At 34.1% G+C, this 13,713-nt stretch overlaps 1 protein-coding gene across 1 annotated transcript; it reads right to left on the reverse strand.

Annotated features, from left to right (window-relative positions):
- Positions 1-2,444: 2,444 nt before the first annotated feature.
- On the reverse strand, positions 2,445-13,582 carry LOC125075368. The gene is made up of 4 exons (XM_047687110.1): positions 13,375-13,582; positions 8,910-9,101; positions 6,884-7,650; positions 2,445-5,679 (listed from the first exon to the last, which is right to left on the reverse strand). The coding sequence occupies exons 2-4, from the start codon at positions 9,091-9,093 to the stop codon at positions 4,156-4,158; spliced, it is 2,475 nt and encodes an 824-aa protein (XP_047543066.1). The 5' UTR covers positions 9,094-9,101; positions 13,375-13,582; the 3' UTR covers positions 2,445-4,155.
- Between the last annotated feature and the right edge of the window lie 131 nt (positions 13,583-13,713).

Here is a 13,713-nt window from a genome sequence, read left to right on the forward strand (position 1 = left end):
CGGACAGATACTAGTTACAAACCCAATTTATAATGACAGCTGTCACACATGGGAGTGTTACCCACGACAAATAATTTTATTACTAAAAATTTCTTCTTTTGCAAAAACTTTACTCCATAATTGCGGAGATTTAAGCACACTTTAATTAAGCCCTGATCCAAATGGTATATTATAGGTTTAAGGTATGTATTTTGTGTATGACTGTACCTCCTTAAAATATTAGCCGATTTGATTTCGTTTTTTTATGTTTATTAGGTAACTTGTTAAAGAATATACTTAGCTGTGATTAAAGAAAATTTATTTTGCTGTTCATCAGCTCTTACCTAATTGTTTATAGCATGTGAGCAACTACTACTAAATAGTCTGATTGATTTAAAATTATCCATTTATATTCTGTAATTTTAATGATATAATATAGTTTGTGGCGGACTAAGCCCGGCAATGCTGAATGAAATTAAAAAAAAAAAGTTTTAAAAATATAGTTTTACAAGATTTTTATTCATTTTACATTTGTGTGTATAAATAAATGTTTATTTTATTTATGTTTATGTGTAAAAAGTCTAGATGGCTGTAGTGTTAAATTATGTAGGTACTAAGCACATTTTTAAGTCTTATTTAGGATTTGATCAGGGGAACGCGGATGCATTTGATGGCCCCCAAGACTGGAGGCCCGCGGCGAACCACCAGTGGCGTAGCTATCTTAGGGCCAGGTGGTGCAGTGCACCAGGGCCCCGGAGCTCAGGGGGCCCTCTAACCTAAACTTTGAATAGAGATGACATACGGATTTAGCCTACTAATGTTCGTCTCAATGTATCCTGTATCCTATTTTTATTCCTATCTATAATTTTGAAGCGCAATATAAGATAAAGAGGGGGTGAGGGCCCGTTTCTTTTTCTATGCACCGGGGCCCTTGTCCACCTAGCTACGCCACTGCGAACCACCCCTTTCGCCCCCTGTTAGTCTGCCACTGAATATGGTTACTCTGATGCTGTATCGTCAGGAATCAGCAGGATACTAACTTTTGACAATTTTCAGCAGAGGTATCGTGTTTGAGCATATATTAAATTCATTGATAAATTTTAAAATTTGATACAGTAAAGTGTTTTTGTTAGAAAATGTTATGTGACCTCCTTATTGATTAAATGAATTATCAGATCCATACATAGTAAATGTCAAGCATAAAATATTAAAATGCAACATTTAATAAGTAAACGTAGGCAATAATAGCGAAGTTTCTTTTTGAAAATAATATTAAGTTATTTTTTGGGGAAATGGACATCACACATTGTCGTTCAAGTCCAATATAATTATTATAAAAAGGACACAAAACTACATCTTAGAACGAATGTCCAACGATCAATGCTTAATAGAAATATGAAATTAAGAAAAAAAATGATTGTCATGACGCATCTGGTTGGAACGAAGTTGCTTTCGCTATATGTCATGTAGAATGTACACAATGAAGTAAATTAACAATGATTCTCAATAACAATGACAATTTTTCTTATAAAAAAAAACACATTAAAAAAAAAAGGTTTAAATACTGTTGTAGATAACCAACATTACGTTACCAAATTCTGCAATGACGCATTTTTGTAATTACTATAAACATGCAACGCATCAAAATAAAGATATCCATTATTTGCGCATATTTCGTCTTATCTCTACACAACAACAAGTCTTGTCACCACAGTGTCATAAAAAACGTACGGCTTTTAACAGAAAGAGATGGAGAGAAAGAGAAAGGAACATTCAGGCAGGGCCGGATCTACAATAATGGCTTTTTGGGCTTCAGCCCAGGGCCCCTGGATCCAAGGGGGCCTCAGCTAAGTCAAGTACAAATAAAAAATAGGCGATAATGCGCAATCGTATGGTTTGCAGTCCAGCGAGTCCTGCAAATAATCAAACCCATTCAAATGATTTAATTCAAGTCTACGTTCAGATATGTCTTAGGTGGGCCTCTAAGTAGTGTTAGCCCAGGGCCCCCTAAACTTACGGTCCGGCCCTGTGTCTAGAGTCTCTCCAGGCATGACGCTTTGTCCTTACGTGACGATTTCTGCCAACTTCAACTGACCACAGCCGGGGTAGCTCGTAGACTGAAAGTAAATAAACTACACACCCAAATTTAAAATGAGGTACAATATATCATATATATAAAAAAGATGATGACATTAATTCATTTTTTATAATAATCGCTGGACATACTAAATAGAAAAGAGGTTCAAATAAAATATGAAATTGTAATTATTTGTATTTATTTAAACCGATAACAATACTAGGTATTTATAATAACAGCCTTAGTCCTCGTAACAATATTAAAAATAAGATCACATTTTATGCAACCTCTTCATTATAATCTTTATTATCTATATAAAATAAAGTATTCTTTGTTGAAAGCATAAAAAAAAATCTAAATCTATTTTATTAACATTTTACGTGTTTATGGCAGTGCGTTAGAAATTTCAAATATCATCTTCGAAACACCATTCAACACAATAAACACATTAAATTTATGTAATATTGTTTAGACAAAAAATATTTCCGTTGTGATTTCGTCGTACATGACGTTCTTTAATATTTAGTTTTTTAGGAACTTTGAAGCTGTCAAAGTGTACATGGTTATCTCGGTGGGTTCGTGATCGTAATGAGTTTTTTTATATTTTATTTAGGATTTAGTAAGTAAAACGCGCTGCTCTATTTTCCACGAAGGGAAGGGTATGGTAGCTCAACCCAGACGTAGTAGATCATATTTCCAGCCGACTGAATTTCTTCTGACATTTAATTTAGTGCGTGTACCCAGATAGAAAATCTGAGGCTAACAAATAACAATAGAAGTCCCTCACGGCTTTCTTTGCACTGAAACTATTGGGAAAAAGAATGGGGCGCGTCAACGTGATTTGACCACAGGTCTGCTCTAATCACAGGAGAATACCTAACTATAAAGTATGGAGGGGACATTACGGCATAAGAGAGCGTCACAATATACGAGTCACCTAAGCGCGCCAATAAGTGTCACATTAAAAAAAAAAAAGTATATTTTACTTAACCATATCTGTTAGTGTTAAATCTTGTTTCTGATTATTAAACCAGTTTTATTTCGCCTCGTTTGCAATGTCCTTTAAGAAGTATTATATATAGCCTATTCCAATCGAAGTTGCAATACAGATAAACAAAACTTATATGTACGTATTTAGTGCGATTCACTAATAACTCGGCTATATTGTGCACTACTAAGAGTTTATGATTACTACATCTTTATTTATAATACAAAACTATTACACTTAACTGCTTAAATCATCTTTAATTTCACTTCAAAAATTCCGATAGCAGTTTCGTCGACGTTCAAGACGCCATTTTCTTTCAAATCCATAGTGAATATCATAGATTAATCAAGCTCTATACCGCGTCAGTTTACTGTCAAATGTTGTTTATTTAACTTTTTTCCTGTTACGCTTGGAATAGAATATAAAAGATTTGTAAGAAACCAGATAATTCCCCCTGACATGATACCGATATAAAACAGCTGCCCTGCGTCTATACGATTAAATCTTTTAAACAGCGCAACAGATTTGATTGCGGTACATTAATGTATATTAAGGTACAGCGATTCAAAAGGTATAAGGTGCATACTATAGTAGAGGAAAGCCGAGGATTCAGAGTTTTAATTAATAAAAAAGAGATTACTTTGCGTTATCTAGTATTTGAATGAATTAATCGCAAACGTTGACATTCTATTTATTGTGTATGTTATTTAATAGCACATGATCAATTTTGTTTGAACCGGCCGTCATGTGACGTCTTGTTTCGTCATCGTCCTCTTCTTGAGGTGCCTCTATCACGTTGGTTGTCAGTCAGTTACTCCTTATTCTTGTTGCCATTTTTGTCATCATGATGTTACATGCACGTGTTAATTCTCTGATACCTGAACATATGCCCAAGATATGGAAACTTTTTTCATCTTGACAGTGTCCAAAAAGATCTTAATTGTGACGCATCACGTTACAATATTCCCTTTCGTTATGCTGATTAGAAAATCTGTCAGATGAGACCTACTCCTCGGAGGCATCTATACCTTACCTCACAACCATGTAGAAGGTTTGATGTAACAATTATCAAGTCGAACGCTCAAGATATTTTCCGCCGTAAAAGTGTAATTTAAGCCTTCAAATTCGTTATATGCTTTTTACCAGTACAATGAGATATTTCGCAACGTCTGCCGACTTGAACTACACACACAGCACAGTAAACGTCATCGTCGATAACGACTAATCGATTTTCTTTTAAGAACATTTTATATTTGATCGTATGGCTGACGCCTTGAAGATGCGTCTTTATATTCGCCTCACTCTTTGACAGTTCAACTTTGCAAATAATACAATTTATAACACCGAAAGTTTTCGTTTCGGACAATAGATAATTTGCTTGTTCCGAACCTTTGTTCATACATTCACGTTTTTTGACAAGTTTCGCCTCTAATTGGTCCAAATTCTTCTTATGAGGTCGTCCCTCAGTGTGAACTTTAATATTGTGATAATTATTCGGAACTTTAACCTGACAGACGTGACAGAAATAATAATTTGGATCGTCAGCGTTGCCTATTGTTTCAGCTTTATTTATATTTGTAACTGTTTTAACATTTTTCTCAGAGTTATCAACATTACTACAACTTGGAATTGATTCAACGATTTGACTAACATTTGTAACCGGTTTGACGATTTCAGCAACATTATTTGTTTGTTCAATCGTAGTAGTAACATTTGTAACTGGTTTAACACTTTTACTAACATTTGTATCTGGTTCGACAATTTTACAGACATCTGCAGCTGGGTCAACAATGTTACTGACATTTTTTGTTTGTTCAACCGTAGTATTAACCTTTGGTTCGACAATTTCCCCAACGTTTGTTTCTGGTTCAACAGCTGGTTTATCAATCGTATCATTTCGATTTTCTGTTTCATCAATTTCTCTAATCATATTTGGTTTAACATCTAAATTCGATTGAATTTTATGTTCTCTCGATTCTATGTGTAAAAATTCGTTTTTAAACAAGATAGAAACATTACATTTAGCACAGTAGTACGTAATTTTATCTATCTTTATAATACTGTTCGCGTTTAATAGTTTGTCGTAATTGTTAACATGATCCGCATGACTGAAATGGTTATCAATATCGTCGTAATGATTACGAACGTCAACCTCACAAACTTTACATCGGAGAAGATTTACGTCAACAATTTTAAGCAAGTAATGACTATCAGTCATTGTATTGAAAATATGTTTCATTGTGTTCTCGTGTTTTTTCATTTTCTTTGTACTTATCGACACGTTACACGCATCGCAGAATCTTTTTCTATTTGTTTCGTCATTAATAGTTGATTGTATCTCGTCTATATTATTATTAATATTCGTATCAATGTAAGAGACGATTGCATTATTATTTTTTGGTTCATTTGAAGGGATACTCTTTAAAACGTCATTGTACAAAAGTTTACGCTCACTAACTGTTTCGTTTACTCTGAAATCTGCATTTGTATCACTTTCATTGTGAATTTCATTTACTTTATCAGATATAAGTAGATTTTGCAAATTGTTACTGTGGTCTGTATTACAAAGTGTGTGTAAATCGGTACATTCAATGATTGCGTTACATACCAAGCAGTGCCTCCACGAGTCACTGATCTGAAAACAACATATATATAAATTAACATGAATATACGTCTTAATAAATATTTATATGTTTTTGATGAAACTCTGTAACAGTTAAAAGTTAAAAATGATGCTAAAGTGCCAACTATGTTTTAACCATGGGGGTTAAAGTATAGTTCTGTCCTGCAATACAAACTTTTTTTGTAAACCTTAATTCTATCCGCGCGACGTCTATACTAGCCGGGACGAGTAGCTAGTTTATAAAATACTAGTTCTTGCCCACGGCTTCAGCTCAGCGGCCTCTGATTTTGGCGGGACCAGGTTAGATACAATGTATAATTTTCCGTACTCTTATCAGTGTGAAAGCGTAACAGACATTATTTTTAATTATATAGGTAGGCGGTCGAGCAAATGGCATTAGCAGCCCGTAAATGTCACACTGCTGGGATAAAGGCCTCCTCTCCCTTTGAGGAGAAGGTTTGGAGCATATTCCGCAAATTCGAGCAAATGGGCCACCTGATAATAAGCGGTCACCACCGTCCATAAACAATGACGCTGTAAGAAATATTAACCATTCCGTACATCGCCAATGTTCCAACAACCTTGGTAACAAGATGTTATGTCCCATGTGAATTAAGTTATAGTGGCTCACTCACCCTTCAAACCGGAACACAACAATACGGGGTACTGCTGTTTTGCGCAAGAATATCTGATGAGTTGGTGGTATCTACCCGGGCTAGCACAAAGCCCTACCTACTAAATAAAGCCTTATAATATGAGCTAGGATACAAGGCTCAAATCAAATTATTTTAGCAGATAAAACTATTCCTGTACATATTACTGTACAAACTTATGCAACACGTGTACCTCTAAAGGGCTTGTATCCTTTTTTTAGTATTGATTGTTATAACGGCAACAGAAATACATCCTGGTGACAGATGGACCGGCGGACAACAGACATACGGACACTTAGTAATAGGGTTTGATCTAAAAACAAGCTTATATAGTATTCCGTATGTCACGTCTACATTGTTGACTGTCGAGGAGTATCTGTCATGGAGCATATCCTGGGTGTAGAATCAAGTCATGCTCAACATTGAAAAGCATCATCGTCGGACCCGAACTGACATATGAAATTACAATTCCGAGATACGATACGAGGACGAGAAGTTGTTCTATTTTAGATTTCAAGATTTGACCTTTGAATAAAAGTTGGTAAAAATAAAGGCAGTCTTACCTGTCGCTCACAATGCTTGTCTTTTAAAGGTAGGCTCACCATCTTCATATGACCGTCGCTCAGTATATGCTCATTATACGATTTCAAATCGAATATATCTTTGCATATCATACATTGGATGAATTTCTGCCCCAGTTTTCTCAAGGCGTGAAAACTCTCTTCGGAAACTCTAACAACACTTCCGTCTAGTGCTTCGATTTCGACATAATTACCATTTGCTTTAAAAAACATCGGTTTGGTATTAACTTTGTTATTTAAAATCGTTAAATAGTCTTCCAGATTCATCTTAGGTTTATCGACTATTGTAACTGTCGGATTTTTTGCAATTCTTTTATTATCTACTTGGTCTCTTTTAGATTCGATTTTAAATTCGTTATCTGTATCAACTGTTTCCGTTTTAATATCTTGCGTGTCTTCAACATCGAGTTGATCATCATTCGTATACAAATGAAGGAAATCCTTTAGAAATCTTTCGAATAGAACTGAATTTTTATGCGGCATCGATTTTTTATGAGTGATCTCATCTTTACGATCAACAATTATGGAACATTCCAGACAGTAATATTTAGAAGGATCTCTTTCGATATTTTCTGAATCTGTGTTGTCGTTTCTTGTCATGTATAGTTGCAAGCGCTTTAAAGCGACGTCCGCTATTTTCGTATTGAATTTGTGCTTGAAGCTTTTGTTGTGTTCGTTCAAATAAACTCTTGGTACATCCATGTCACAAATATGACATGCCATAAATTCGATAGTAACGTTTTTCTTATCTGTTAACAATAAGTTAAAATTAATCTTGTTTTTAAATAAATAAATTATTAATAAAATGCGTTGCAGAAGTATGACCTCTGCATAGCTTTCCTGGCTTCACGTGCAGTAAAATTTCATTTGACAGTTGCAGGTTACTCACAATGACATTTCTTCAACACAATCGACAAACTTTATTTTTTTCAAGTAAATTATAGTTTTACTCGCTTTTTATACTTACTATTTTAGTTTTTATTTTTAATGTAAGTTGTAATTTGTTTGTTTTTCTTATATTTGTTTTTTTTTACTGTTAAGCGTAATTACAGTTCTTTGTTTCCCAAATAAATAAATAAATAAATAAATAAATACCTTCGTCCATTTGTCCTTTATAACGGACATTTAGCAAAAAAAAAAACACCAAAAACTAACATTTGAAATCTAAACCACTTTTTCAAGCCTGACCCATGAATACGTGAACTATTTGTACTTATATTAAACTCCAATGGCAGAATTAAAAATAATTAAACTTACATTGCCATATTTCATGTTACTTACTAGCAGTTCTGCTATATCACAAACAGTTTTCGATTAATAAATCCTTATTCATAATACAACACTAATCAACTACAAATTCGCTTCTAAAGTTCCGATAATAACTTCGCCGTTACTGAATAAGCAATTTTAACACATCAGTAAAGAAAACCAGAGATTATTATAGATCTCGACCAATGATGAAAAATATCAAATTAAAAATTCCATATTCAAATAGCGCGCGAAAACGCTACTTTGACAATATGGCGCTGCAATGGGGTCGGTGACGTCACGTGCCTGTATTGTAATCTGTGGCGCATATAATCCACATACTTTTTCAAGCAAGTGACTTCATCATAAGCCCGACCCATCAGGAGCGTTTTGTGTCATGGGACAAACGTTTAAAAAAAATCATTTTTATTAATGGATTTTTGAATAAATTAATTATTATTTTCAACTTTCATTAATAAATAACCATTTTTAAACTCTTAATATATACTGATTACAATGATTGACACTTTATTTTTCGCATTGTCAAATAGCCTATTCAAGGTCAAATTCGTTTATTTCACTTCACTCCTGCTGGTATTGTAATCAATGTCACGAGAGACATAACATCTTAGTTCCCAAGGTTGGTGGCGCATTGGCGTTGTAAGGAATGGTTAATATTTCTTATAGTGCCATTGTCTATGGGCGGTGGTCATCTGTTCCGCCTAAATATATCACAAAAAAAATTACGTAAGAAACCTACCTATCGGTTGAATACATTCATTTGATCTAATCTCAAATTCGTAATAATCATTATTCCTCAAATCCAAGTTGCTTTTAGTCCAAAGCGGAACGATTTTCTCGTGAGCGTACTTGTAACTTGTTGGCAACAAATTCACGTCAACAGCGTCCAACGATATTACGAAGACTTCGTTTTTTGATTCCATCGTTGATTCTGTAAAGATACATGATATTAGTGCTGCATATCGACATTCTATCGATAGTTAAGGTGCTCCCCATGAGCAATACTGTCAAAAGTATTGTTAAGCCCATTACTTTTAACCTAAACTATTGTTAGTCCAAAACTATCGATAGTATCAATCGCTGCTACCAATGGTATTGTTTACAGATTTTGCCGTGTAGCGGTACTGGTCCCTAGCTTACTTGTTGTTACTATTCGTAGATATTTCTTGAGTAAAAGAACACTTTCTTGCTGGTCGGATCGGAATGGTTTTATTTCGAAAATGTGTCGATATATACACAAAAACTAGGAATAATATTATCCAATGGAATAATTACAGTGCATATTTACAAATTCTTTCGTCCAAAGAAAACGCTTACTTTTCTACCAATAGAAAGTTACAAATAAGATAAAAATTATGATTCAGCCAATTAAAAGTTATACATTACAATTGAAAATATTTTGGAAATTAAACTACGAATTAAATGTTCGATTTTTCGACCAATGACGACGCCGCAATTTCATATGTTCATTTCGTGTGTTGACACGAAAGTCCGATAGAGCGCGCTGGGTAAGCGCCGTGTGCGCTTGCCGATTTTCGCGTAGTATAAATAGCTCCCGAATTTGGTTTTTAATTTTTAATGCCTAACAGACTCAGGCGACCTATGCACGTCCTGAACGACGAAGACGACAGCTTCACCATAGCAAACGCACCATTAGTAGTAGGGAAAACAACAACCACCACACTACACAACTCACACCCACAGCGTTTCCGCCGGCGGAAACGAGGACCCAGATTGGCGACGTCACGGAGGCGGCCGTGACGTCAGTAAATTCTATCAGTGCTTAAATTCACACCCCACCGACTACGTTCTGAGCCGAGGTGCGATCTCATAGGAGACACCCTCAGCACGAACGTCACTCTCGAGCCCAAAAGGGTTCACTCTAAGGCAGAGTCGTAACACTCGCCCCAACGTTCGGTGACGCTGTAAAGGCCAGTAGGGCCAACAACAATACTCAACCATGATACAAAAAGGTTTTTAATTTAGTCGGAGCGCGTCTCTGGACGTCGACGCATGTATGAACGTATGTATGTATGATGTAGAATGCAATTCCTACGTAATCAACAGTATTGCTCACTTAGAGCTATCGATACTATCGATAGTACTGATCAAAACGATACTATCGATATCCTGAATAGTTTTCGAAGGACAAACCTGAGAATTAAGATGTTATGTCCTTTGTGCCTGAAGTTACACTGGCTCAGTCACCCTTCAAACCGGATCACAATTATACTGAGTACTGCTGTTCGGCGGTAGAATATCTGATGAGTGGGTGGTACCTACCCAGACGGGCACAAAGCCCTACCATCAATGAAACGAGGATTAATACTCGTTAATATAAAGCTAATAAAATTATCGGAAATACAAATATAAAAGTAAAAAAAAGTGAAATATTTTGAACAAAATAATTCACACGGAAATTAAAACACCATTTCCAATATTGGTTCAATTTCCTGTAAAAACGGCAACGCCGCGCGGCAGCGCGAGCGCTGGACGTATCTGCTCATCCGCTCCCCGCATCCCCTTTGAATTGAGCAGGCATTACTTTAGGTTAATAACTTTTTGAATGAATACTTCGGAACGGCAACAACCTTTACTCGTAAGTTATCGACCCGCTAGTATTTATGAAAAAATATCTCCGATACTATTACCTATTTGCCATTTTCTTTATACGACATTCTCCCTCCAGATATACTCCGACCTATCAATTTTAAGTCTCTTAACTATTGAGATTATTCTCTTTATTTCCTGCTAATATTTTCTATTTACTACTAATATATACGTATGATACTATTGTGTGTTGTGATGTCTGTGTCGCCATTTTATGTTATCTGTTTTAGGTGTCCTGGAACAAATCCCTGACATTTTTCAAAGCTGAACACCGAACATTTTCCTTTACTTTATTATAACGTCGTAACTGGCCAAATAAGTTTCACAAACAAGAGATGTGAAAGCCATTAAGGAAAAAAAATTTATAGGATGTTGTACATTATTGAATTGAATTAAAATTGTTCTCTCATTATGTTAATTAATGTATTTAATGGCTTTTTTTTGTGTTTGATCTTAAACAGACATATATTACTAGTGGTTACATTTAATGCATACTAATAATTCAAGTCACAGGCACATTATATAAAAATGTCTTCCCCTAACATTAGGAATAGCTGTTAGTTTTCCTTATGAAACAAAATCTAAAGTAATTTTATTGTTTTCAAATAGTTATAGTTCCTGAAGTATTTTTTTTTTTTCATAATTAAAACTTTTTACTGTATTTTGCATCTGTGCCTTTTCAAATCTCCATTTTTTTTTTTTATTATTTCATAATGAATATTATATGAACTTAGTTTTAACCTGAAAGATTTGTAACAGAGAGCAACTAATTCATCTATTTCTGGACACTAAAACTATTATTTGTGATAAACTTTTTTTTATAAATTGTTAAATTATTTTAAACTATTTTCGCCCGCAACAAATAATAATTACATCATTGTTGTAAGAAAATATTACAAAAGTAAGCTTGTATATATGAGTTTACAAATAGAAAATAAAATATTACTATTAGTTATATAAGTTTTTGACGACCTCCGTGGTCGAGTAGTGTGTACACCGGTTTTCATGGGTACGCCACTCTGAGGTCCCGGGTTCGATTCCCGGCCGAGACGATGTAGAAAAAAGTTCATTAGTTTTCTATGTTGTCTTGGGTCTGGGTGTTTGTGGTACCGTCGTTACTTCTGATTTCCATAACACAAGTGCTTTAGCTACTTACATTGGGATCAGAGTAATGTATGTGATGTTGTCCAATATTTATTTATTTATTTATTTTAGTTAAGTACTCTCTTTAAATGTGGTTTGGCACTTTACGAAGAGTTAAATTATCCTTTGTGTTAAGGATAAATTGTAAATATTTATTATAGTATATATTTATTGTTATCTGTAATATGTAATATTATATTATGACTTACCCTATACCCTATATAATAACTGTACCCTTCCCATGTATGTAAATATTATGATCCACTGCCCAAAGGTTGCCTGGAAGAGATCGCTGCTGAGCGATAAGGCCGCCTGCTGCACCTCATGCAACTTTGTGTAGCAATATTGTAATTTTTAGTTTTAAGTTTGGGTGCAATAAAGAATAAATAAATAAATAATCAGCCCATCCCCTAATGAAACAAGGTTGGGCATAAGGTAAGCTAAGTTGGCTCCAAGGTTATCTCCTTGGAGTTCAAACTTGCATAATAGCAAATATCATTAATTTTGGTTCAGTAGTTTGGCCATGAAAGAGCAACAGACGGACTGTTACTTTTGCATTTGTAATAGTAGTGAAGATTATTGTTAGATCGATCTTTAATGAAGTCGAACACAACAGAAGCACTATATATATGTTATATCAAGGAAAATACAGTGAACAAAATAGCTTAAATCAGTAAAATTTGGCCAAGTTTATACCCACCAACCCACAGTACAACAAACAGCTTGAATAAAGATGTCAAAACACTTATCATTTATAAAACATAACATTAACAGTCGGTAAATTTCCACTGCTGCTGCTCCAATGCATGTTGGTGGAATACACATGTGGCAGAATTTTGTTGAAATTAGACACACGTAGGTTTCCTCACAATGTTTTCCTTCACCGTCCAGCACAAGATGAATTATGAACACAAATTAAGCACATGAAAATTCAGTAGTGCTTGCCCGGGCTTGAACCCAAAATCATGGGTTAAGATGCACGCGTTCTAAGCACTGGGCCATCTCGGCTCAATGTCATTTTCCATTTACTAAATATTTATTAGGATTATTTTTATATAATAGTATAGTATTATTAGGATTATTTTAATATATTAGTATAGTATAGTAGACTATTTGGTTTTTTTTTTTACAGAATGTTAAATTGGCCAAGAGATTGTTAGATTGTAGCTAAAATAGTATGTTATGTGTGAAATATTTATTATTACATTTAAATTTTCATACTATACTCAAATAATCAGTCATCAAAAGTCAACATGTTTTGGCGAATGTATTTATAGAGTAAAGGTATATTAGATAAGTTTAATAATAATTATTTTATAGTTCTTAATTTATATTTATATTACGACAATAATAAAAACAACACCAAAAAGAATAAATGTATTATTAGAATAGTTTCCTTATGATAATAACATCATTATTTTTAATATACAAACAATAACAAAAACACATACCTCGAAACAAAATCACTTCGAAAAATGTCCTTTTTATAAACTTTTCGAAAACTTCTTTTCTCACTGTTCGATGTTCGTTAACTTTGACACATATATTCAACTCTACAATAGCATACAAAAACTGTTCGTCATACAAATATTAAATACGATAATCTGATTGACATCACATGAACGAAAAAAACTTACTGATAAAAAAAAACACAGTAATTTTTTATCTATCTTATTATATATATCCTATTATCTACTACAATCTGCGTCATGTTTTTTATAATTTTACATAAAATGGTTATTCCCCATTTCACCAAGTAGGGTTGTAATACTACGTGACCAGAAACTTTA

The sequence above is a fragment of the Vanessa atalanta genome, chromosome 30, assembly GCF_905147765.1.
Source record: "Vanessa atalanta chromosome 30, ilVanAtal1.2, whole genome shotgun sequence".
Classification (NCBI taxonomy): domain Eukaryota; kingdom Metazoa; phylum Arthropoda; class Insecta; order Lepidoptera; family Nymphalidae; genus Vanessa; species Vanessa atalanta.